At 35.6% G+C, this 27,113-nt stretch overlaps 1 protein-coding gene across 3 annotated transcripts in view; it reads left to right on the forward strand.

Annotated features, from left to right (window-relative positions):
• The window catches only part of DTWD2 (DTW domain containing 2), a 75,826-nt gene that overhangs the window by 13,383 nt on the left and 35,330 nt on the right, over window positions 1–27,113 (forward strand). For all 3 annotated transcript variants that reach the window (XR_006342697.1, XM_043912304.1, XM_043912305.1), the window contains exons 2-4: window positions 15,364–15,454; window positions 20,301–20,395; window positions 22,798–22,990. Coding sequence is in view for 2 of the 3 variants with exons in the window: in XM_043912304.1 (XP_043768239.1) it covers window positions 15,364–15,454; window positions 20,301–20,395; window positions 22,798–22,990 (379 nt within the window). In the remaining variant the exon portion in view is untranslated. The remainder of the gene's footprint in view (window positions 1–15,363; window positions 15,455–20,300; window positions 20,396–22,797; window positions 22,991–27,113) is intronic.

Genomic DNA, 27,113 nt, shown 5'->3' on the forward strand with positions numbered 1-27,113 from the left:
CACACTTAAGGGCATCTTATAATAGTTGGTGAAACAGACAAAAGACTCTGACAAATAAATACTTTTCAGTAGGGAAGCAGTGTAGGTGGTTACTAGAATTGATAGTTATGCTAAAAGAATTCCAACTGTTTTCCCCTTTTCCATTTATTTTGTATACAACAGATATTAACTGGTCACTTAACCATTCACCAGCAACTGCTTCCCAGGTGGCGCTAGTGGCAAAGAAAACTCGCCTGCCAATGCAGAAGACATGAGACACAGGTTCCATCCCTGGGTCGGGAAGATCCCCTGGAGAAGGGCATGGCAACTCACTCCAGTATTCTTGCCTGGAGATTCCCATGGACAGAGGAGCCCGGCAGACTACTGATAGCTTATGCTGAATGATGTCGGATTCATGATCTCCAAAGAAGATTTAGCTTTGGGGCCAGGGACCAGGCTTGATCACTCAAGAGCTTTTGTGTAGCAGAGTTTTATTAAGGTATAAAAAAGGACAGAGAAAGTTTCTGACATAGACATCAGAAGGGGAACAGAGAGTGCCCCCACTCACTAGTCTTATTAAGGCCTTATATGCTTTTACTAGACCCACTCCCACAACATACATCTTAATATAACAAGATTAGAACTAACAATAGAAAGGTCTTACTAGACCTACTCCCACAACATAAAATAACAAGATTAATTAGAAGGTTCCTGTTAAAAAGTAGAAACATGTCCTTGAGCAAGATACATTGTTGTTATATAATCCTTAGTACAGAGCTTAGGATAAGAGGCTTATGGAAGCTTCCTGCTGGGAGAGACTGACTGAGGGGGAAACTGGGTCTTGTTCTGATCAGAGGGGCTTGCTCAGTAAATCTTTAATCCAATTTTCTGTTGATGGGTGGAGCTGTGTTCCCTCCCTGCTATTTACCTGGGGTCAAACTAAATAAGCAGGGTGACAATATACAGCCATGTGATCCACAAGTCTGTGGATCTTTGACTGTGATCTTTGTGATCCACACAGTCAAAGGCTGTGGCATAGCAATAAGGACAGAAATGGTATGGACCTAACAGAAGCAGAAGATATTAAGAAGAGGTGCCAAGAATACACAGAAGAACTGTACAATAAAAATCTTAATGATCCAGATAATCACGATGGTGTGATCACTCACCTAGAGCAAGATATCCTGGAATGTGAAGTCAAGTGGGCCTTAGGAAGTGTCAGGCGAGTGTATGCTCCTCGGTTCTTTGTCTCGTCACAACAAAGATTTGGAGTGACGGACATTAAAGCCCCTTGGCGGGTCACAGCTCTCGGAGGACAGACCGTGTTATAGCTCATAAATAAATCACTGTTATAGCTCAGTGTTACAGCTCTATTTATTTAGATGATAGCAGGAAAATCCATCTTCGAGGTGTGAGGGCACTTCAATCCAAAGATGGGAAGAGAAGAGCACCCCATCGTGTGGGAGAGAGAGAGAGTAAATTTCTACTTTCTAAAGTTATTGTCATATCTGAGATTTATTAACTCTAATGAAGAGTTTGAAGTAGCAGTAAGGAAGAAACGTCTCTGCCATATACTTATTGTTTGTTTGTGATTATGTAGTTAGAATTTCTTCAGTATAGACTCTTTGTAATATATGTAGTTTCCTTGTGGATGCTATTGTTAGCACTTCATGTTATGAAACTCCTTTTCTATTAGGATACTGCATATCTTGACACATTACCATGTGATATACCATCCCACAGAGGGAGTGTTATTCTATACACTGAATATTGGTAATGCTTAATTATAAATAGAAGTGATACTACCTTTTTGCACCTGATTGGGATAATTCACTTAACTCACTTTGGAAATCACTGCTCTAGGGATGCTTAGGTCAATATGTCTCATCTAAAGATACTTATTCTCTTTGGAGAGTTACTTCCTTTCCTGAAAGAGTGGTTTATTTTTCTGAGCCTGTTGTTCCTCTACTTCAGAAGGTATTTATAAAATAAAATAATGTAGTGATAGAAATGGTTTTGGGGGGGTTATGAAAATATCATGGTTTACTACACTTGAAGCTGTTAGGCATGGTTGAGATTGCTTCTCTTTATAAGATGAAATTTTATTGTGATATTAATAATGAAAAGTTATTCCTTCTTTTCATTGGTTATATTAAGTATAGTCTCAGAAATGTAAAACCTAGAGTTTATTTTACAAATTATTTGTTTCTTTAAAATGACAATAGAGGGCACTGTGGCATTTAGTTTTTTCACAGTCGGTTTTGAAATTAAAAAGTTGTTGCTATTTTTAATGTATGATGCAGTGTATCTGTTCAGCTATCTATTGAAGAGTGATAAAACTCTCTGTTCTTTGCTTTTTCACTCTGTGGAACTATAAAATTTTTGTTGAGTATTGGGAAGTTTGAGGTGTGGTATCTTTCTGGGTTCTACATTTGCTTTACTTTAGTGGGTAAAAGAAATTCTTTTTAAATTAATGGTTTTTGTAAATCTGTTCACTAATCTTTAAACTTTGCCTCTGTGAGATTTTCTTGATTAAAATTAGTACTATGAGAAAAACAGCTTTTGGTAAATACTGTTAGAGATTTAATTAAACTTTTAAATATTAATTTTGAAAGTTTTTCTTTTTTGTAGGTTTTAGCATCTGTAGTCATATTTATTTGCCTACAGGCTGTCAAAGATAGCATACGAGAGTGACATCTTACCCCTGTGTTACCTCATTCACTTCAGAAGCTAGTCAGTCTGAGTCTGACAGGAAGCTATGTATTTATTCATACAACCTTAGTGAGAAAAGAAGAAAAAGCATCTTTCATAAAATTTCTTTATGGAAATTATTTGAAAACCCCATTTATGTATTAAGAATTTATGTATTAAGAATAAATACTTATTGAGTTGTATAGATAACCAGTAAATGTCTATTGGGTTGTGTAGATAACACCCAGTGACAGAAAACAGTATTTATAATACATTTGCAATGCATTGTAAATGTAGAAGAGTTAAAAATCTCAGCTATTACTTTGGTCATTCTGTTATAAGTTAGTTTAAAATAGTCATAAATGACTACATTTTATTACATTTGCCTGTGATTCAGTGGAACTTTACCAGAACTTTCTTGGTGGTTCATTGCCAGTTCTATGAAAAAGGAAATTGAAAACCTCTGACACAGACAAGATCAAGTAGCAATACAATGATATTGTCAGTGACATATCTTCATAGCTGTTTTCCAAACCAGTACCCAATCTAACAGTATATTTATCAGATATTAATCTTTCTTCCTGGGATCTATGTAAATTCTAGAAGTATGCTTCATTTTTTATTTCTCCACACCTTCTCCAGCATTTATTTCTCCTTTTTGACAGTAGCCATTCTAACAGGTGTGAGGTGATATCTCATTGTGGCTTGCATTTCACTGATGACTAATGATGTAAAACATCTTTTCATGTACCTGTTGGCCATCTGTATGTCTTCTTTAGAAAAATGTCTATTCGGATCTTATGTCCATTTTTCAATTGGATTGTTTGTTTCTGTTCTTGAGTTGTATAAGTGCTTTATATATTTCGCATATTAGCCCCCTATGAGATATATGGTTTGCAAATATTTTCTTCTAGTGTGTTGGTTGTCATTTCATTTTATTGATAGTTTCTGTTGCTAGGCAGAAACTTTTTGTTTAATATAGTCCCACTTGTTTATTTTTGTTTTTGCTTTTGGTGTCAGGTTAAAAAAATCATTACCAAGATGTAAGTCAAAGAGCTTACTGTCTATATTTTTCTTCTAGCGGTTTTATGGTTTCCAGCCTTACATTCAGATCTTTAGTTCATTTTGAGTTGATTTCTGTGTATGGTTCAGTTACATTTATTTTTATGTCCAACTTTCCTAACACCATTTAAGACAGTCTGTCATTTCCCCAGTGTATATTCTTGTCATTTTTGTTGTAAATTAATTCACCATATATGCATGGGTTTGTTTCTAGGCTCTGTCCTGTTTTGTTGATCTACGTGTGGTTTTATGCCAGTACAGTACTGTTTGAAAACTAGTGCTTTGTTAGTATAGTTTGAATTCAGGGATCACGATGCCTCAAGCTTTATTCATCATTCTCAGGATTGTTTGGCTGTTTGGTTTAATGGTTCCACAAATTTTAGGAATTTTTGTTCTATTCTTGTAAAAAATGTCATTGGAAGTTTGATAGGGTTACATTGAATCTGTAGTTGTTGATATTCAGTCACCCACTCATGTCAGACTGTTTGTGATCCCATGGACTGCAGCACGCCAGGCCTCCCTACCCCTCACCATCTCCTGAAGTTTGCCCAAGTTCATGTCCATTGCATTGGTGATGCCATCCAGCCATCTCATCCTCTGACACCCTCTTCTCCTGCCCTCAATCTTTCTTTTGCAGTGAATCAGCTGTTTGCATCAGATAACCAAAATACTGGAGCTTCAGCATCAGTCCTTTCAGTGAATTGATTTCCATTCAGGGAAACCCATTCAGGGTTGATTTCCATTAAGATTGACTGATTTGATCTCCTTTTTGTGCAAGGGACTCTCAGGATCTTCTCCAGCACCACAGTTCATAGGCATCAATTCTTTGGCATGCTACCTTCTTTATGGGCCAGCTCTCACAATTGTGTGTGACCACTGGGAAGATGGTAACCTTGTATATGGACCTTTGTTGGCAGTGATGTCTCTGCTTTTCAACACTGTCTAGGTTTGTCATAGCTTTCCTGCTGAGAAGCAGTTGTCTTCTGATTTCATGGCTGCAGTCACCATCTTCTGTGATTTTCAAACTCAAGAAGAGGAAATCTGTCACTACTTCCACCTTTTCCTCTTTTGATTGCCATGAGGTAATGGGGCGAGATGCCATAATCTTTGTTTTTTCAATATTTAGTTTAAGCCGGCTTTTTCACTCTTCTCCTTCACTCTCATCAAGAGGTTCTTTAGTTCCTCTTCTCTTTCTGCCATTAGAATGGTATCTGTATATCTGAGGTTGTTGATGTTTCTCCCGTCTATCTTGATTCCAGCTTGTAACTCACCCAGCCTGGCATTTCTTATGATGTGCTGAGCGTATAGGTTAAATAAACAGGATGACAACAGACAGCCCTGTTGTACGCCTTTCTCAATCCCTTTGTTCCATACAGTGTTCTAACTGTTGCTTCTTGACCCACGTACAGGTTTCTTAGGAGACAGGTAAGATGGTCTATCTCTAAGAGCTTTCCACAATTTGTTATGATCCACACAGTCAAAGACTTTAGCATAGTTGATGAAACAGAAGTAGATGTTTTTCTGGAATTCCCTTGCTTTCTCTGTGATGCAGTGAATGTTGACAATTGACCTCTTGTTCCTCTGCATTTCCTAAATCCAGCTTGGATGTCTGGAAGTTCTTGGTTTGCATAATGCTAAAGCCTAGCATGCAAGATTTTAAGCATGACCTTACTAGCATGGGAGAGGAGTGTAGTTGTCTGATGTTTTGAACATTCTTTAGTGCTGCTCTTCTTGGGAATTGGGATGAGGATTGACCTTTTCCAGTCCTGTGGCCACTGCTGGGCCTTTCAGATTTGCTGACATTTTGAGTGCAACCCTTTGATAGCATCATCCTTTAGAGTTTTGAATAGCTCTACTGGAATTCCATCACATCTACTAGCTTTATTGACAGCAGTGCTTCCTAAGGTTCACTTGACCTCACACTCCAGAATGTCTGGGTCTGGGTGGCTGACCATACCTTCATTCTTATCCTGTTCATTAAGATCTTTTTTTGTACAGTTCTTCCATGTATTCTTTCCATCTCTTCTTAATCTCTTGTCCTTCTACTAGGTCTCTACCGTTTCTGTTCTTTATTGTGCCCGTCTTTGGGTGAAATGTTCCCTTGATATTTCATATTTTCCTAAAGCAAGCTCTAGTATTTCCCCTTCTGTTGTTTTCCTCTGTTTTTATGCATTGTTCATCGAAGAAGACCTTCTTGTCTCTCCTTGCTATTCTTTGCAACTCTGCATTTAGTTGGGTGTACCTTTCTCTTTCTCCCTTGCTTTTCACTTCTCTTCGTTCTTCAGCTGTTTGTAAAGACCCCTCAGATAACCACTTTGCCTTCTTGCTTTTCTTTTTCTTTGGGATGATTTTGTTTGCTGCCTCTTATGCAATATTATGGACCTCTGTCCATTGTTCTTCAGGCATACTGTTTATTGTATCTAATCTCTTGAATCTATTTGTCACCTCCACTGCATATTCATAAGGGATTTGATTTAGGTTATACCTGGCTGGCCTAGTGGTTTTCCCCAGTTTCTTTAGTTTTAAGTCTGAATTTTGCTATGCGAAGCTGATGATCTGAGCCACAGTCAGCCCCAGGTCTTGTTTTTGCTGACTGTATACAGCTTCTCCATCTTTGGCTACAAAGAATGGAATCAATATGATTTCAGTATTGACCACTTGGTGATGTCCATGTGTAAAGTTGTCTCTTGTGTTGTTGAAAAAAGGGTGTTTGCTATGACTAGTGCATTCTTTTAGCAGAATTCAGTTAGCCTTTAGCCTTTGCCCTGCTTTATTTTATACTCCAAGACCAAACTTGCCTGTTACTCCAGGTATCTCTTGACTTTCCACTTTTGCATTCCAACCCCCAGTGATGAGTAAAACACCTTTTTTTTTCGGTGTTAGTTCTAGGAGATCTTATAGGTCTTCATAGAATTGATAAACTTCAGCTTCTTTGGAATTGGTGGTAGGGGCATAGACTTGAATTACTGTAATGTTGAATTGCTTGCCTTGGAAGTGAACCGAGATCATTCTGTCATTTTTGAGATTGTATTCAAGTACTGCATTTCAGACTCTTTTGTTGATTATGAGGGCTACTCCATTTCTTGTATGGAATTCTTGCCTACAGTGGTAGATATAATGGTCATCTAAATTAAATTCCCCCATTCCTGTCCATTTTAGTTCACTGATTCCTAAGATGTCGATGTTTGCTCTTAGCATCTCCTGCTTGACCAAGTCCAGTTTACCTTGATTCTTGGACCTAACATTCCAGGTCCCTATGCAATACTGTTCTTTGCAGCATCAGATTTTGCTTTTATCACCAGACACATCCACAGCTGAGCTTCACTTCCTCTTTGGCCCAGCCGCTTCATTCTTTCTGGGGCTATTAGTTGTTGTCATCCGCTCTTCCCCAGTAGCATGTTGGACACCTCCTAACTTGGGGGACTCACCTTTCGGTGTCATATCTTTTTGTTTTTTTATATAGTTCATAGATTCTCATGGCAAGTATACTGGGGTGGTTTGCTGTTCCTTCCTCCAGTGGATCAGGTTTTGTCAGAACTCCCTACTATAACCCGTCTGTCTTGGGTGGCTCTACGTTATTGTTCAGTTGCTCTGTTGTGTCCAGCTCTTTGCGGCCCCATGGACTGTAGCACACCAGGGTTCCCTGTCCTTCACCATCTCCTGGAGCTTACTAAAGCTCATGTCCATTGAGTCGGTGATGCCATCCAACCATGTTATCCTCTGTCCCTCTTCCGCCTTCAGTCCTTCTCAGCACCAGGGTCTTTTCTAATGAGTTGACTCTTCTCATAAGCTGGCCGAAGTGTTGGCGCTTCAGTTTCAGCATCAGTCCTTCCAATGAATATTCAGGGTTGATTTTCTTTAGAATTGACTGGTTTGATCTCCTTGCTGTCCAACGGACTCTCAAGAGTTTTCTCCAACACTACAGTTCAAAAACATCAGTTCTTCGGTGTATGGCTCATAGCTTCATTGAATTACGCAGGTCCCTTCGTCATGACAAGGCAGTGATCTGTAGTACGGACGTGGAAAATATATTAATTGTTCCAACCCATGAGTATGGAATATCTTTCCATTTATTTCTGTGTTCTTCATTTTCTTTCATTAATTAATGTCTTGTAGCTTTCAACATACAGGTCTTTCACCTGCTTGGTTAAGTTTATTCCTAGGCATTTTATTCTTTTGGAAAAGGGTTTTAAAATTAGGAGAGCAGTTACTCTGCACTTACCACTAGTTTGGTAAGAAATGGTTTAACATTTGGATAGCTAGTTACCAGCATAGTACATGCAGACAATTGTAGAGTAGGAAAGTGTGAGAAAAACTGCTGTTAATAATAAATAAGCACACATTCTTATTGTAAAGTAACTTGCTAAATATAAACTTATGAAATACAAAATGTTTTAAAGAACTATAGTTTTATTAGCTTGAGGTAATTAGAATTAGGTTAATAAAGGGGGCATGCTTTACAATAAATAGGTAATGATATTTTATGAGCATGTTAAAGCATAAGCTGGAACAATTAGGTTTAGCTTAAATCACAGTTACAGGGTTTGTATATAAAGTGCTTAACTGATCTTTTTTTGTTGCTGTTGTTTAGTAAATATTTTCTTCAGTAAATATTTTTGCCTCCTGTATGCTATTGTTTACAGGAAAGATCACAAATGATAAAAAGAAGATCTGAGGAAATTCTTGGCTATCCCGTGGCTAGAACTTGGTGCTTTCACTGTCAACGCCCAGGGGAGCTAAGATCCCACAAGTTGCACGTTGTGCCCAAAATAAAACAACAAAAACGTCAAAGGAAGATCTGAGACTCTGAACTTCATTCATAATGCAAACTAATTGTCTTAGTACTAGGGAGGAAGTGAAGGAGAGATTAGTATTTGATATGTAAGAAAATGAAGGGATAGGATAAGAAATTGTGTAGGAGGAGAAGGGCATTCCAAGGATGAGGTAAGAGGGAATGCAAAGGTATTCACTTATGTATGCAACAGTATTTATTGAAAGCTTATTATGCTAGGTGCTAGGATATAAAAGTGAAAAAAGTAGGTCAAGTCAAGTCCTTGCCCTTAGGTAGCTTACTTTGTAGAGAAGGAAACCCACCTTAACAAAACATGATGTCAGATAGTGGTAAAATGCCTCTTTCTTGGGCTTCCCTGGTGGCTCAGACGATAAAGAATCTGCCTGCAGTGTGGGAGACCTGGGTTCAATCCCTGGGTTGGGAAGATCCCTTGGAGGAGGGTATGGCAACCCACTCCAGTATTCTTGCCTGGAGAATCCCCATGGACAGAGGAGCCTGGTGGGCTGCAGTCCAGGGGGTCGCAAAGAGTCAGACACGACTGAGCGACTAAGCACATGGCCCAGCCTCTTTCTTACGAATTACATCGAACATTCTTGTTTCATTGCATTTTTGTATTTTTTAAAATAACAACTTTATTTAGACATTCACAGACCATGGAATTTATCATATTAAAGTGTATAATTTAGAGTTGTTTTTGTTTTTATTGTTGTTATATTAGCAAAGTTGTGTAGACATCACCAGTATTACAGTGATTTTAGCAGGTTTTTGTTGAATGTCTCTTCAACATCTTTCTCTTAAGCTGCCTTCTTCTTTTTGTATTGCATCCTCCCCATTAGCCTCCATTACTTATCAGCTGATCATTGTGGAGAATTGCTCAGCAGTCCAGTTAAGTGTGAGGAGGGATAGTTTTTGAGGTTTTGAGTGCAGATGTGCTCTTCTGAGCTGTTTCTCTGGTTCTTTCTGATGACTCGCTGGCCTATTATTTACCTTGTTGCTCTCAACTAAGAAGAGTTTTTGTTTTGAGAGGACTCTTGGGCTTGAATTTCTCATACTCCATTTAAAATAAAGTCATTTACTTTCGGGAGAGCTTTAGAGCTCTTTTTTCTTATATAGCCTGACTCTCCTCCAGGGCAGTTCCTGGGCACAGGGCTGGGCAGTGGCCATTGACTTGCTGCTTCTGGTGTAGCAGCTTCTTGTACTTCTAACCTACAAGCGATTTGGGGTGAGAGCAGTTGGGGTCCCAACATTTTCAGCCTCCTGCACTGTAGTAATGTAAAGCAAAGCAAAGCAAAGCAGAAGCAGAAGCAAAAAGTAAAGCAAAAAAGTAAAGTAAAGTAAAAGTAAAGTGTTTTAAAGTGAAGGCTGGGTGGAGGAAGGGAGCCTTTGCTCTTCTTGGCCACACTCACCAGGAGCAGGAGCAGGAGCAGGTAAAGCCTCTGCTCTTCTTGGCCACACTCACCAGGAACTTATTTTCTTTAATTTGGAATTGGAGGGGATGACATACAGTAAGTCTTGACTGAAAGCTGAGAGAAAGCTCTGCTTTCTTGGCCGCACTTACCTGGAGAGGACTTTCTATCAACCTGAACCAGGGCAAGGCAGTAAATGGGTTATAATTCAAATGCCACAAACTATCCCAATACCAAGTTTTCCTGTAAATTTTCTTGAGTAATGTTTTTTTATTCAAATATACCCTTAGGATAATTACTAGAGTCTTGAAGTGGTTGTTTTTAAAAATAGTATTAGGTAGTTTTGCCTGTTTTCCTGGAGAGTGGGTGCCTGATGCAACTTTCCTTGTTATCCTGGGAGTGTAACTCTCCAAACTGCTTAATTCTAAACCTTCCTAAAGATCAAGCATATCTTCCTAGTAAAGAAATTACTATCCCAGTTTGCTGCCACTCCCATGAACAGAGGTTTTGGTCAGACATGAAATCCAGAGCTATCAATAACCAGAGCAGTTCTTTGCACTATCCTGTCATACTAAGGACTTTTATAACTATATATATACTTGTGTGTGTATATATATATATATATATGTATATATGTTTGTATATATGTATGTTTGTATATATGTATATATATACACATGTATGTATATATATACACATGTATGTATATATGTATGTATGTACATCATGAGTTAAAGATGGTGTTGTTTAGTCGAATCAGACTCTTTGTGACCCCAGCACACCAGGACTGGGGTTCTGCAGCACGCCAGGCTTCCCAGTCCTTCACTATTTCCTGGGTTTGCTCAAACTCATGTCCACTGAGTCGATGATGCCATCCAACCACCACATCCTCTGTCGTCCCCTTCTTCTCCTGCCCTCAGTCTTTGGTAGCATGAGCGTCTTTTCTAATGGGCCAACTCTTCTCATCAGGTGGCCAAAGTATTGGAGCTTCAGCTTAAGCATCCGTCCTTCTAGTGAATATTCAGGGTTGATTTCTTTTAGGATTGACTGGTTTGATCTCCTTGCAGCCCAAGGGACTAGCAAGAGTCTTCTCCAACACCACAACTTGAAAGCATCAGTTCTTTGGTGCTCAGTCAGTCTTATGTTATTGTCCAGCTTTAACATCTGTACATGACTCCTGAAAAAACCATAGGTTTGACTATATGGACCTTTGTTGGCAAAGTGATGTCTCTACTTTTTAATACTGTGTCTAGGTTTGTCAAACTGCCATACATTGCACTCACCTCACACACTAGCAAAGTTATGCACAAAATTCTACAAGCCAGGCTTCAATAGTACATGAACCAAGAACTTCCAGATGTTCAAGCTGGACTTAGAAAAGGCAGAGGAACCAGATATCAAATTGCCAACATTGGTTGGATCATCGAAAAAGCAAGAGAGTTCCAGAAAAACATCTACTTCTGCTTTATTGACTATGTCAAAGCCTTTGACTGTGTGGATCACAACAAACTATGAAAAATTTTTAAAGAGATGGAAATACCAGACCACTTTACCTGCCTCCTGAGAAATCTGTATGCAGGTCAAGAAGCAACAAGTTAGAACTGGACATGGAACGACGGACTGGTTCCAAATTGGGAAAGCAGTACGTCAAGGCTATATATTGTCACCCTGCTTATTTAACTTATATGCAGAGTACATCATGCAAAATGCTGGGCTGGGTGAAGCTCAAGTTGGAATCAAGCTGTGTCCCCTTCTCCTTCTGCCTTCAGTCTTTCCCAGCATCAGGGTCTTTTCCAGTGAATCAGTTCTTTGCACCAGGTGTCCAGAGTATTGGAGTTTCAGCTTCAGCATCAGTCGACTCTTCCAGTGAATATTCAGGACTGATTTCCTTTAGGATTGACTGGTTGGATCTCCTTGCAGTTCAAGGGACTCTCAAGAGTCTTCTCCAACACCACAGTTCAAAAGCATCAATTCTTCAACACTCAGGTTTATTTTCCAGTTCTCACATCCATATATAACTATTGGAAAAACCATAGCTTTGACTAGATGGGCCTTTGTGGGCAAGGTAATGTCTTTCCTTTTTAATATGCTGTCTAAGTTGGTCATAGCTTTTCTTCCAAGGAGCAAGCGTCTTTTAATTTAATGTGTGTAGTCACCATCTGCAGTGTTTTTGGAGTCCAAGAAAATAAAGTCTGTCACTGTTTCCTTCTCCCCCCAGCCCCCATCAATTTGCCATGAAGTGATGGGAGCAGATGCCATTATCTTAGTTTTTTGAATGTTGAGTTTTAAGCCAGCCTTTTCACTTTCCTCTTTCACCTTCATCAAGAGGCTCTTTAATTTCTCTTCACTTTCTGCAGTTTGGGTGGTATCATGTGCATATCTGAGGTTATTGATATTTCTCTTGGCAATCCTGATTCCAGCTTGTGATGAATCACAAGCTGGAAAGATATTATTAACAAGAGTTTATTTTGCCAATTTTCTGCTACCCACAGAAGTCTATGGCTTTCACTCAGCTTGTTTTCGTGATTGGATTTTTCAGTTCTTTGGCTCTACTGATATGTGGATTTTCCTACATAGGATATATGACAGTTTTTTTTGCATTCTTTCATATTCTTAGAACCATATAGTTTATAAATATGTCAGTTGATTTGCAGTGAAATTCTGATTTTTAAAAAATGGCTTCATCTGATCTTTTTCTTATTTTTGGCTGTACTGAGTCTTTGTTGCTGTGCTTGGACTTTCTTTCTTTACAGAGAGTGAAGGCTACTCTTTGTTGTGGTGCATGGGCTTTTCATTTTCGTGGCTTCTTTTGTTCCTAGAGCACAGGCTCTAGGGTGCACGGGCTTCAGTAGTTGCAGATGGCGGACCCTAGAGTGTGCAGGCTCAGTAGGTGTAGCATGTGGGCTTTAGTTGCTCCTCAGCATGTGGAATATTCACAAACTAGAGATTGAACCCGTGTCCCCCACATTGGCAGGCAGAGTCCTGTCCACCATACCACTGCGGAAGTCGTTTCATCTGATCTTAAATTAAATTTTATAAAATAATGTTATTGACATTTGGTCATGCATTGCAGTCATATGCAGTTTCATGCAAAAAAAAAATTCAGAAACTTAAACTTTTATCTCTTCATGTATTTTCTTAGGTCCTTTCTCTCTCTTCTCCTTCTGGGACCCCATAATGTGAATATTGGTGTGTTTAATGTTGTCCCGGAGGTCTCTTATCCTGTCTTCACTTCTTTTCCTTCTTTTTCCTATGTTCTGTTTTGCGGCAGTGATTTCCACCATTTTTCTTCCAGATCACTTATCTGTTCTTCTGCCTCAGGTATTCTGTTATTGATTTCTTCTAGTGTATTGTTCATCTCTGCTTGTTTGTTCTTTAGTTCTTGGTCTTTGGTAAACATTATTTGCATCTTCTCCATTCTTTTTCCAACATCTTGGATCAACTTCACTGTCATTATTCTGAATTCTTTTTCTGGAAGATTGCCTGTCTCCATATAATTTGTTGATTTTCTGGGAATTTATCTTGTTCCTTCATCTGGGTCATAATCCTATGCATTTTTATTTTGATTAGCTTTCTGTGATTGTGTCTTTTGTTCTGGAGACTATGGGATTGTAGTTCTTGCTTCTTCTGTCTGATCCCTTTGGATGAGGCTGAGACTTATGCAAACATCCTGATGGGATAGACTCCAGAAACGTAAACTTTTAAAACTCGAATATATCTCATCCTGTCTCCTTCCATTGAATGGGAAATCTTTTCTAATTGTAGCCCTTGATTTGTTTGTCACTGAAAGTGAAAATGAAGTTGCTCAGTTGTGTCCAACTCTTTGTGACTCTATGGACTGTAGCCTGCCAAGCTCTTCCATCCATGGGATTTTCCAGACAAGAATTCAGGAGTGGGTTGCCATTTTCTTCTCCAAGGGATCTTTCTGACTCAGGGATTGAACTCTGGTCTCCCGCTTTGCAGGCAGACTCTTTACCGTCTGAGCCACCAGGGAATCCCTTGTTTGTCACTGTATAGTCCCATAAGTCACTCCTCTGGTGTTTACTTATGTTTACTCTTCTTGTGACCACTGAAAGACTCTCTGTTCCTATAAATTTGCTCACATTCCTAAGAGGGAATCCTTGGTAGGACTAGTGATTCGGAGTAGTCACACCGAATCATTTCAGATGTCATTGGAAAACAAGTGTATTGATTTTCTCGGGTTAATCATTCACTCTTGGTTCAGTAGTGAAGATGGGAAGTGGGGTCACATTGTACAATATGTTTATACCTCTGCCTCAGATATTATTTAGATAATTTCTTCAGCAGGAGCAAAGGTTTAACAGTTTCTTGCAAAGTGAGGTGGTAGATACAATCGAACCAATTTACTCACACTGTGTGTTTTATTAATATACATATTTTTTACCTCAGGCTATAACTCAGCATAAGTAAAATTGAGGAAACTGTAGGTATCAATCAATTTTCTAGTAGCAAGTATGCTGTTGGGAATTCTCTTTAAAATATAGCAGTCACTTGTATATTGTTATAATGTCATGTGACATCTGCCTGTAATAGTGATTTGTTGTGAACATTTGCTTCCATCATATTGTATCTGGCTGCTTGATTAATTTCATGTTATAAACACACATATTTAATATAGGATGTAATGATAAACTACCCATGTATATTCCTTCAGTACCTTTGGAAGGACACACAAGAAACTAATCACTGTTTGCCGTTAGAGAACAGAATGCACTAGGCTGGAGAACTGAGATGGGAAGTGTACCCTTTTATTCCATCCGGATTTTGTAAGTGCTACTGAAACAAGTAAAGCACTAAAAATTAAGGAAAATGAAAGCAACAGAGTAAACAATAACAAAAGGGAACATGGATGGGTATGGTACATGCTCTGAGGATGTAATTCTAGCCAAATATTCTTTGGTGGCCCCTGTTTGGGTTTCTTCTCAGAATTGGTAAGTTCTCCATGTTGACTGATGGCTAAGTTTGATTAGCACTGTCTTCTAGGTGGTGATTATATTCCAGTATTTTATTACCACTTTGTTCCTTCCAACTTCAGATTCAGATTAGTTGCCAGGTTTCTATTTGACATGAGATCTGTTTTTGATTTGGAATGCAAGATAGTAGAAGTAGTCCTTCATGAATAAAAAGACCATGGTGGTGACTTATGATTCTTCTTCCACTGAAGATAACTAAGGCAAGATTTTTTGAGATACTTTGATATACTATGGATGGTAAAAAATTTACCTGAGTCTTATTTTTCAAATTCTCATATTGAAAATATGTTTGATTAAATTCTTTCTTAATATCACTTTAAAAGAATGAAGCTTTAGCAAATCTATATAATTAAGTGAGATTATGTTCAAATTTTATGTTACTGTTATATAATTTTATTTTAAACATACTATAGTTTTTCTTTTTTATTTTGTCCTTTAGCCGGCCTCAGAAAGTGTGTTTGTGTCCATTTCTACCAGCGCATCCTGTACATATCTCTACCTACTTGTATATAATTCAGCATCCAGCAGAGGTGAGTAAGGTGTTGTGAAATACACAATGTCAGGTAGGATATTAGTACACAAGAAGATGCATGCAGGTGAACATACTCATCCCTTTCAGCTTTTCAGCATTTTAAAAAATAAATTGATATGCTCTATAGACAGATAAAATGTATTTCATAAAATGGTGTTATTTCATAAAAACTGTGTTACTGAATGGTAAGAGAGAAATTTAGAATTCCAATGATTTTATATGGAGAAAAAAATGAAATTTTGTGAGTTGAGTCAAGAAATTATTGCTTTTTAAATTTTGATCTTAGCTTTTGTTCTTTGATGTCTTTCCTTGTTAAGGTAGAAGTTACTCTCAGCATTTTAGTGTTATGAAATGAATGTTAAGTTTTTTACTTCTTTAAGTGAATAGAACAAATGTGTATATTTTACAAGTATATATGAAAATAAAAATATATAAAATATTATATATGTTGTATATAAAAACTTTTTAGTTAATGGTTTCATATATTGGGGAGGATTATGCATGTGGTAATGTGTGTGTGTGTTAGTAACTCAAATGCAATAATGAAGAGAGGAGGGAAGGAGATCATAGATAATCAGAAATTGATATCAGTACCAAACTCTTTGATGTGTGATGCAGGTACAAAAATGAGTTTAGTGTACACTGAAGTTAAAATTATTCCAGGCTTTGAAGGAGGAATAATTTTTTTCTTGTATTTCTGAAGTATTAATATACAGCACTTGAAGACTTTAACAAAGACATTAAAGAATATTAATCTGTTACTTTCCTTTTGCAAATGATAAAATAATTACTTTTATTGTGAATTGTTAGATGTTTCATTTGCTGGGCAACCTTTTTTTCTCCCCCCCAGTGTTAACAGCATGCTTTGTCAGGATTGTGACACTTTTATCACTAGCATTATATTGCTGCATTTAAACTTACAACCCAGTGTAGCTCAGATTTGCATAAAATGATAGCTTATTGGCCATAACAGTTTTGACTAAAGCTTGACTTTTGATGACAAGTGTTGTTTTCATTTCATAATATACATAATATGGGGCATTTTCACTGTTATTAAACTGGAGGTTTTTCATTGATTTGTGGCAATTTTAATGTTTTCATGTCTTATTCCTTATTTTCTTCATTCCTGCCTTTCCCCCCACTTCCTTTTCTTCTTCCCTCTCTCTATTCTTCACTTCCTTCCTTCTTTCATGGTTAATCCACAGTTTAGATGATCCATCCATAATTGTATATGCTGCAAATGTCTTTCACGTGTGTACAGGTCCACCTGTATTGATTTTCTCTATCACCCAAGGAACTTTACAATCTTAATCTAACTCAGTCATACTGGGCTGCCTTGTGCTTAGTCTCAGCATACAGTTTTCAGTCACAGAACAGGTCAGTTTGATGACTTCCCCTAAAAACTGATTGAAAATCAGTTGTATAGGCTCTAGGAAGGGGCTTTGAGAAAAGAAGACTTGATGGAATGGATGAAATGGTGTTTATTATGATGGAGCATTTCAAAGAGTATGGACATGCATATAGAAAATTACTTGAGGATAGAAAGAAAAGAGTTACCTCAAAAATAACAAAAAAAAAACTTTACAGAAAAGAAATGTTATGTTAAATAGCTTGGCTTTTTGTGAACAATATATATATACATATAGCCATTAATGATGTAAATACTGTTTATTTATTTCACTAAAAATAGTAGATGATGTTAGGGTAAGGAGTGATGTAAGAAAGCTAAATCTTCATTTATTAAGAGAATCTATAATTATAGAATGAGTAAGGCTCAGGAGTTTAAATTCTTCACAGCTCTGTAAACTCTGTAACTCTGGGAAAGATAACCTCTCTGTGCCTCAGTTTTGTCATTAAGGAAATGGAAGTAATAAAAATATACTGTGTTACTGGTTTATGGTGAATGGGGTGGTGCTTAGTCACTCAGTTGTGTCTGACTCTTTGCAACCACATGGACTGCAGCCTGCCAGGCTCCATTGTCCATGGAGATTCTGCAGGCAACAATACTGGAGTGGAAAGCCTTTCCCTTCTCCAGGGGATCTTCCCAGCCCAGGGATAGAACCCAGGTCTCCTGCATTGCAATAAGATTCTTTACCAGCTGAGCCACCAGGGAAGCCCAAGAAGACTGGAGAGAGTAGCCTATCCCTTCTCCAGTGGATCTTCCTGACTCAGGAATCAAGTCAGGGTCTCCTGCATTGCAGGCAGATTCTTTACCAACTGAGGGTATGAGGGAAGTATGAGAATAGAGGGAAGGTATGGTGGAAGAGTCTTATGGTGAATAGGAAATGAATAATACATAAAATGCACTTAGAATTGCACACATTACAGTTACCTAATATGATGGTAATAATTGATAGTTTGTATGTAATATCTAAAATTGATAAGAAATAGCAAGGCATGTATAGAAATATGGACGTAACTACTGGAAGAAATAGCTGGAAGAGTTAAAGCAATTGCCTCTAGGAAGTAGTATTGGGGATTGTATCTGGGAACATTTTAAATCTTTTGGCACTGTTTGAGTTTTATACATGTGTTACTTTGACAAAAATTTGGAAGGTGATTTAATTATGTATCAGAGTTTCAAAAGTGATGTTAAGGAGGGAAGAAAACAGTGTGAGACACTGGAGAATGTCCTGAAACTCCCCTCTTACCTGCCTCCTGCTAGTCCCATTCACCATAGGAGCTGCTCCAAATTGCTGTTTTCAGGCTTCTTCAGAGCTTCAGACTGCTGCATGTACTTTTTAGTTAAAATCACAGCAAATTCTGACTCTTCTGTTTCTTTTTGAATTTTTTATTAGGTCGATCAGTTTAACTACTCTCAGCATCTTTAAATTTACCTTTTACATATTATTTTAATTAATACTTCCTAGATTGAGAGGTTAAAGAAGTAAACACAGAATGTTCCTGAGAGAGTAACTGTGTGTGTGTGTTTTTGTTGAATACCATTACTACAATACTTTTTGTTTCTGTGCAAAAATAAATAATGTAATTATAAATTTAGTTTTAATTACTTTAATAAATTCATGTATAATTTTATTGTTTTATGTATTAATTGGCTGAATAACTGATATTCCTAAAGGAAAGTAAGTAATATTTGATCTTTTAGTACATTTAGTAACTTTAGCACCTTTAGTACATTGTCGCTTTTTTTTTTTTTTTTAAAGTTTTAGAGTGTAGATTTATTTATTTATTTATTTATTTTTAAAGTTTTAGAGTGTAGATTTATTTTTTTATTTTTTTTAAAGTTTTAGAGTGTAGATTTTTTTATTTTTTTTATTTTTTTAAAGTTTTAGAGTGTAGATTTATTTATTTATTTATTTTTTTTAAAGTTTTAGAGTGTAGATTTATTTTATTTTATTTTTTTTTTTAAAGTTTTAGAGTGTAGATTTTTTTTTTTTTAAAGTTTTAGAGTGTAGATTTATTTTTTTTTTTTTTTAAAGTTTTAGAGTGTAGATTTATTTATTTATTTATTTATTTTTTAAAGACATTGTCGCTTTTTTACAGACAGAAAAGTAGTCAAATTATTCACTGTGAGGATATACACACAGGATTAAGTAAATTGGTAAAGAATCATTGGAGTCTATGTGCGTGCGTGCTCGGTTGCTTTAGTCGTGTCTGACTCTTTTGTGATCCCATGGACTGTAGCCTGCCAGTCCATGGGATTCTCCAGGCCTCTGTCCTTTATTGGATTAAGCATGACATTCCCAGTTGGGCCAGTGGAACAGAAGAGGCCAGGCAGTGACTGAGCACTGTCGGCCAGAATAACCAAGATAAGTATGAGGCTAAGACAGAATAGCTAATCATCTGACTCTACTAGGCTTAAAAATGGAATTCTTGTGACAACCAGAAAGGTGGTTTTTTGTGTTAGAAGTTAGGACATTGGGAGAAAAAATTTATGGTGAACATTAACTATGATGATAGTTAATACAATTTACAGAAATTGTTACCAACTTTTTCCATGTGAAAATTATATTTTATTTCTGTTTCCATACTTTATTCTTTGGATGGAAGGTCATAAATGCAGCCCACACTCACGTAGGAAGGAGAGATTAAACATCACCTCCTGGAGTGGGGAGAGTTTATGTTCATTACTCGAAATTCTTCTATGAGGAAGATTTGTCTCTTCTCTCCTGTTTATTTAATCATTCATTTATATCAGTCTGGACTCTATTTTGTACTTTGGGTTATAATCCAAATACTATGTTTATTATTTTATTGCTCAAGTTGTTCCATTGGGTGCTTTTAAGATTGGCTTCTGTGTTTCTTTATTGTTCCAAAACGATATGCCCAATTCTTTTGTTTTTTGAACACATGTTTGCTTTTGAGGCACCAATATGTAGATAATTAGCTTCAAGTTGACATACTACAAAATGTAGTAGTGAAAAAAAAGTTTTTTTTAAAACTGAATCAAAAAGTTTGATTCAATTTAAACACTTTTACATTTTTTTATAATCTTAACTAATAGTTAGATTAATGTTATCTTTTTTGATCAGTAAACATGTAAACACACCCAAATAGAATAAAAATATACACTTATGTTTAGTACTGATAAGTTGAAGAAACTGTAGCTCTGTTTTATTAAATTGTGGTCTGTAGTAAACAACTTGTGAAAGTTGTATGTAATGTTGTGAATCAAATGTTCATCAGAAAATTTTAAAAGTGGGGAGATCCCTGGCAGTCCAGTGGTTAGGACTCGGCACTTTCACTGCTGAGGGCCTGTGTTCAATGATCTCTGGGTGGGGAACTAAGATCTGGCATGCTGTGCAGTGTGGCCAAAAGAAAAAAGTCTTAAAAGTGTGTTTATCTAAGTAAAATCTGCATTTTAATTAATTTTTTAATTATAGGAAAACAAGGTGTTGCGGACAGTTCCTCTTCTAGCAGCATGTCTCCCCAAAGATAAGTGTAAAATTAAGATTGGTCGTCGCTTCAGTGAGGAAAGGTAAATTAATTTTTAGGGCAATTTAATCAAATTCTTTTTTTACTTTAAAAACGATTTCCTTCAGGTTATCTATCAGACCTAGAACATAGTACATTGAAAGTGATTAAAAAATATAATTTCTGCCTTCTCCCTCAAAAGGCATGTATATTTACTATTTATTTCATTTTTGTTAAGATGGTTTATTTCAAGATGTTAGTACTTGTATTAGATGCAGTTCCTGTTTTTCTTTCTTTTTCTTTTAATTATATATGATATCCATTTATATAAAAACACATATTCCATTTCTAGTCCATTAAGACCTTCCTAAGGTACAGTGACGAGAACTATATTTAGTATTCTAGTTATAGGCATGTCATATTTTCAAAAAATGATAGAATGCCTTCTCTTGTGTTGTAAAATATTTGGTCCAGTATGTGTAGGAGTTTGTTAGTTGATATCTTCACAGACAATTCTACAATACTCTTGGATCTTATTTTGCTTTGTATTATAGAACCCATTAATATAAATATATATTTAAATTTTTCTACAAGTTGTTTCTTACCTTTGAAGCATATTTGTTGCTTTTCTACCTATTCACAGTCTTCACAATTACTTTGATCCTATCTACACTAAATATATTTTTAGATGAAAATTTTAATTTCTCTTGAAAGTATGGAGATTTCTTTTTCAGTTCACTTATGAAAGTGCTAAGTAAGATTAGTGCCAGCGCCAAGGCTAAGGATTGACCAAACGTTTTTCTTCCTTTATTATTTTAGCATTGTATTATGAAAATAACATCATGTTAGAAGTTTATAAAAGAACTTTTTTCCTTTTTCTGAAATTATTGTGTAGGCATTCTTTCCTTATATATTTTTACAGTTTGCATTGCTTTGCCCTGCAGAAGTGAGCTTTGGTCTGGGCTTGGTGCTGTTGCTGTGAATTTTCCCGTTTTGTTGGGAGTGGAAGCATGATCCAGAGCTCTTCACAGGGGAGCAACCAGATAGTTTACACTGTGACACTTCTTTCACACACAGGGGCTCTTTATGATGATAGTTTCTCTATAATTCTTGCATAGGTGTGGATATATAATCTGCCCACTTGGCCCCTGTTTTTTTTAATTGCAGAAATGGTAACTGTGGTGGTAGAAGTGGAGACTCTCTGGGTCGTCCCTGACACTTGGCTCTCTCACCCTTCCACAACTGTGCCTGGGGATGAGGAACTTAATACTTTTCTAAATAGTTGAGCTCATTTTGAGCCCATGTTATTTAAGTTCAGCTTTTTTGAAGGTGCCTAATATAGTGCTTATCCAGTAAATTATTATTCACTCTTGGATTTTAAACTAAAGCTGATTAAAAATATTGTTTTAATATTAGTCTAGTAATTAAATGATTGATTTAGTTTTCTGTTATAGAGTTTGTGATATTACCGTGGGGGGATAAGAGGCATATTACTTTCGGTATCCTTTGTAAATAGAATTTAAAAGTACTTATTACCAGTTTTTAGCCACTAGTATATAAGAAAAGAGTTGGGCTTTGTATATTAGTCCTGTATACTATGATTTTCTAAGTTTGTTTGTTAGTCATAGAAATGGTTTTGTAGATTCCCTATAACTTTATATGTAAGTAGCATTTTATGTCATTATATATCTTCCTTACTGTTGCTTATGCTTTTTATTTCTTTATCTTGCCTTAAGTTGCAGTAACTGGGACTTTCAGTATGTACAATGTGTACTATGAGTGACAAAAGCCCATCTTTACCCTGATCCTAATCTCAAGGGACATTGTTAAAGCTGATATTAACTGTATATTTCTGTAGTTCAGAGATGATACCATATATTATCTTTAATTGATTCTTTAACTTGTCTCCTTCCCCCTGAAGTTTGTTTCTTTGCTTGCAGACAGGCTGTCTTATTCATTATTATATCTCTTGTGCTATAATGCTTTAACATGCATTTTTTTAACTACCTTTTTTTTATTCATTTATTTTTATTAGTTGGAGGCTAATTACTTTACAATATTGTAGTGGTTTTTGTCATACATTGACATGAATCAGTCATGGATTTACATGTGTTCCCCATCTCGATCCCCCCTCCCACCTCCCTCTCTACCCGATCCCTCTGGGTCTTCCCAGTGCACCAGGCCTGAGCACTTGTCTCATGCATCCCACCTGGGCTGGTGATCTGTTTCACCATAGATAATATACATGTTTCGATGCTGTTCTCTCGAAACATCCCACCCGGTTTATAATAGCCAGGACATGGAAGCAACCTAAACGCCCATCAGCAGACGAATGGATAAGGAAGCTGTGATACATATACACCATGGAATATTACTAACATGCATTTTTGAGAGAAGTTCAGCAAGAATAATAAAGCTTCTGTCCTCCTCACAGACTAATAAAGACTTTTTATTTTAAACTTTTAGAGATCCTGAACTTTCAACTATTTGTCAGAAGTCTGATACATTAATATTATATCCAGGGGCTGAAGCTGCTGATTTGGAAGAATTTATATTAGATTCTCCTGTTTATCCTTCTACAATAATCATCATCGATGGCACGTGGAGCCAGGCTAAGGATATTTTCTACAAGAATTCCTTGTTCCGACTGCCTAAACAGGTACACTAGTATTTTGAACTAGAGAAAATACAAATGTATAGTTCTATGTGTAGTATGTATTTTCTGAGAGGACACACGTATGTTGTTATATATGAATTTGATGGTATTTATATATAAGCATGTCTGTACATAGGTATGAATATGCTCTTATATATGTTTTATATATATGTAGAAAATTTCAGATTTGTCCTTATTTCTTAATTACTACCATCAAATTTCACCATAGTTTAGGTATTTAGATGTATTGAAAGTCTCTGAAACATTTAATCAGGACAGTCTAAAGATTATTTATTTTATGTGTATTAATATTTTTGTTAAGAAATGTTATGTTTAAATATTTTTGGGATACTAAATTGCTTTTTTCTTATTGGAAATGGCTAAGTTTTTATGAAGGGCTTTTTTGGTCATTCATGATTATAATCATATAATCATATAATGAAATCAAAGTTTAGTTTGTTGATGTAATTGATGATGATAAATTTCCTAACTGTTGAACTGTTCTTGTGTTACTAGAATGAACACTTACAGTATTCTTTTGATATATTGCCAAAGTTTATGTTTTAGTTAATGGCATTAAATTATAATTTATGTATTTTTTGTACTTTTATTACAATATTTGGGAACTAATGTTCACTTCACCAAATAGAAAATTTTACTATTTTTCTATGGCTTAGAATAGTTTAAATGATAGTTTTGCTCCTTAAAAGTTACATGGAACTCACTGGTAAAACCACCTGATCCTGGTCACTTTAAAATAACTTGAAAATACTTCTTTCAAACTCTTTTATCAAAATTATTTAAGCTTTCTACTTCTATTCGATTTGGTTTTTAATAGCTTATCTTTTTAAGGGAACTGTTCCTTCCTCTTGGGTTAACAAATTGATCGTCTATACCTATATATTCTTAAGTATTTATTTGAATTTCTTCTGAATGTTTACTTTTTTCCTAATCTCTCTCTCTCACACACTCACACTTTTTCTCATGAACAGACTCAAAAAGAGTTTCCCTATTTATTGAGCTTTCAGAAGTATTAGCCTTTAGGTTGTTTTAATGACTATTAAACTTTATTCTTTCTTCATTAATTTGAACTTTTCCCTGGATCTGTTTATTTCACATATTCAGATTTTTTTTCCTTTTGATTTTGTAAGATTTGTGCTTACTAGTGCTATGTTTCTTTACCAAGATTAGTCAGTTTCTTCTTTAATAATAAAGGAAGACTGTAATATTTCTTCTTGGTGTAATTATCATTGTTTCCTGTGGCTTTGGATTGATGTGTTTTTTGTATCTATAGCATTGATATGATTTGTTATTTGTTTTGATTTCTTTCTATTCATGAACTACAAGGAGTTCTTAATTCTCAAGTGTTCTAACATTTTTTGTCACTATTTTATTTCTTATTCTGTTAGAACATGAAACATTGCCAACAATATTTTGAATACTTTTATGATATTTATGAGGGCAAGTACATGAAAAATTTTTACGCATGTTCTATGAGTATAAAAAATTTATGTTCTCTATTTACCAATGAAAGTGTTTACATCTTTTTAAAGTTTGTTATTTGCAGTTTTTTCTTTAAGCTTCTATTTTTGGCATACTTAGGCTATTTTATATTGAAACAGGTATATGAAAAACTTCTATTTGTAATGAAATTATTCCTATATTTTCAATAGTTCTTATGTTACATACTTTTCTACGCTCTTTTTGGGTTTATACAAGCCATGCACTTAGTGAAAAATAGCTGTGAAGCCCTGATTCCGAGATTTTTGATCTTAGATTCTTTATAGTTTTCATTCCTTTTAACTAAAATGTGGGTGTGGTTTTTAGATGAAACTCAGCTAACATGTTGAATGCTTTGAATGGGCCAGTACTATTTCCAAGTACTTTACATATATTAATCTGTTTAATCTTTCCCCAGATTCCATGATGTAAGTATTGTTAATTGTATTAGTTAACCTCACTTTAGATCATATAACTACTCATAACAGAACTGTGATTTGAATCCATCTAGTTTAGAGCCACAGCCTATGGTCTTAAAGTACTGTACCACTTCTGAAAAGGAAAACTTTCATCTGGAATATTTATATATATATAATAGCTTCTGTAGGTTTATTTAACTTCTTAAGTAGTCCCTGTGTTCACAAGAACCAACTCATTGAAGACATAGATACTGTTAGAATGTGGCACATTTCAGGTAAAATTTTATGTTTACATTCCCTTTTCCAGGGGATCTTCCCAACTCAGGGATCAAACCTAGGTCTCTGGCATTGCAGGCAGATTCTTTACTGTTCAGCCACCAGGGAGCTGTGTGTTTGCATTACATTTAGATATTTCTCAGTATAAAGAAAAAAGTTTGATGAAAGTGTTACATTTGTAAAACATTTGTGCAAATTTTTTTTTTTCTTTTTTGCATGGGTATGTCATGTCTGCAACACTAAGCTTTCATTTTGTGATAACTACATGACTACCACAGAAATGAAGTACATAGTCACATTAAAAAAATTAAAAGTTATTTTAAAAATGAAAATTTACCAAAACTATTTTTCTCTTTTAAATTTAGTAGCAGATAAGGAAACAGGTAAATTAATTTTCCTAGTCCTACTATGCCATACTTTTCTTTTTCTCTTCTTGTTTTTCCAAACTAGAAGCAAATGTAGGTAGATTATATATTAAACCTTTAAATGGGTACCTCACAACCAGAACATAGAAGAAAATGCCTAAAAGAAACATCAGATAGGTTTAACATGGGGGAAAACATCACCATAAACTAAAGTGAAAAGGCAAATGGTTCTTGAGAAGAGTATGAATCAGAAAAAGGCTTCATAAACTTGGAGTTCTTGGAGTTCTTAAAAAAAAAAGATAAAGACAGAAATCTCAAAAATGGGTCATCAGTATAAAAACAAAGTTCACAAAATAGAATGTACTTTTAATGACATCATCACTCTAATAATCATATGATAGACAAGATACAAAGTTGTGAACTTTGATGTTGCAATAACTTCAAACTTACAGGAAAATTTCACAAATAGTACAAAGTTCTCTCAAATACCCTCAGCTGTTAACTTTATGCCATATATCACTCTGTCTCTATATAATTATGTTTTTCTAAACCTTTTGAGAGTAAGGAATAGATATTCAAGTTTTACTTTTTGGAATTGAAATTTTGCTAGCTCTAGACCAGAAAGATGATTTTTTCCTAAATATTTTTGCTTGAAATAAAAAAATAGTAATTTAAAACATGAAACAATTTGTAAAAACTCATTTTATATATCTTGAGACAGTTTCATCTTAATGTATTTTGGAAATATGAATCATTGTAAAAACAATAATATGCATTGCTTTTTAGAGTATACAGTATTCAGCCCCAATATATGAGTATGACTTAGAAAAGATACGTTTCTAGAAGTTGTTGCTAAAAAAACCAATGAAGTCTGCATAATTTACTCTTTCTAAAAAAAGCATATAAATATATTTTGTACATAAATTATATATGGTATATATACAATATATAAGTATATACTTCGTATATGTTCAGTTCAGTTCAGTCACTCAGTCGTGTCCGACTCTTTGCAACCCCATGAACTGCAGCACGCCAGGCCTCCCTGGCCATCACCAACTCCCTTCCAAGGAGTAAGCGTCTTTTAATTTCATGCCTGCAGTCACCATCTGCAGTGATTTTGGAGCCCAGAAAAATAGTCTGACGCTGTTTCCACTGTTTTCCCATCTATTTGCCATGAAGTGATGTATGTATATAGGCATAAATATATACAAACAGAAATAGGTGAGATGAATTGAAAAGTGGATTGATTTTTATTTTTTTGAGAAGTGGATTGATTTTTAAATGTTACTATATACATATCCTTAGACAGATATCTAGTTATAAAATGATATTGATAATTACAGTGATTATATAGTAAGGTCTGAACTGTCTTCTATAACACTAAAAAATTTGCTTGTTTTTAGTATTTCTCCTATTTCTTAAAAACATTTCCTGTATATGTGATGATTTTTACTTAATTATTAACTTTGTTCCTCAGCTTTTCTGAAAGAAAATTTATTTTATTACATAGTAGACTTTCTTAGGGGCCTTGCTTTAATATATGGCACAAGTAAATTGTATGTAATA

This window comes from Cervus elaphus, chromosome 9, assembly GCF_910594005.1.
Source record: "Cervus elaphus chromosome 9, mCerEla1.1, whole genome shotgun sequence".
NCBI lineage: Eukaryota > Metazoa > Chordata > Mammalia > Artiodactyla > Cervidae > Cervus > Cervus elaphus.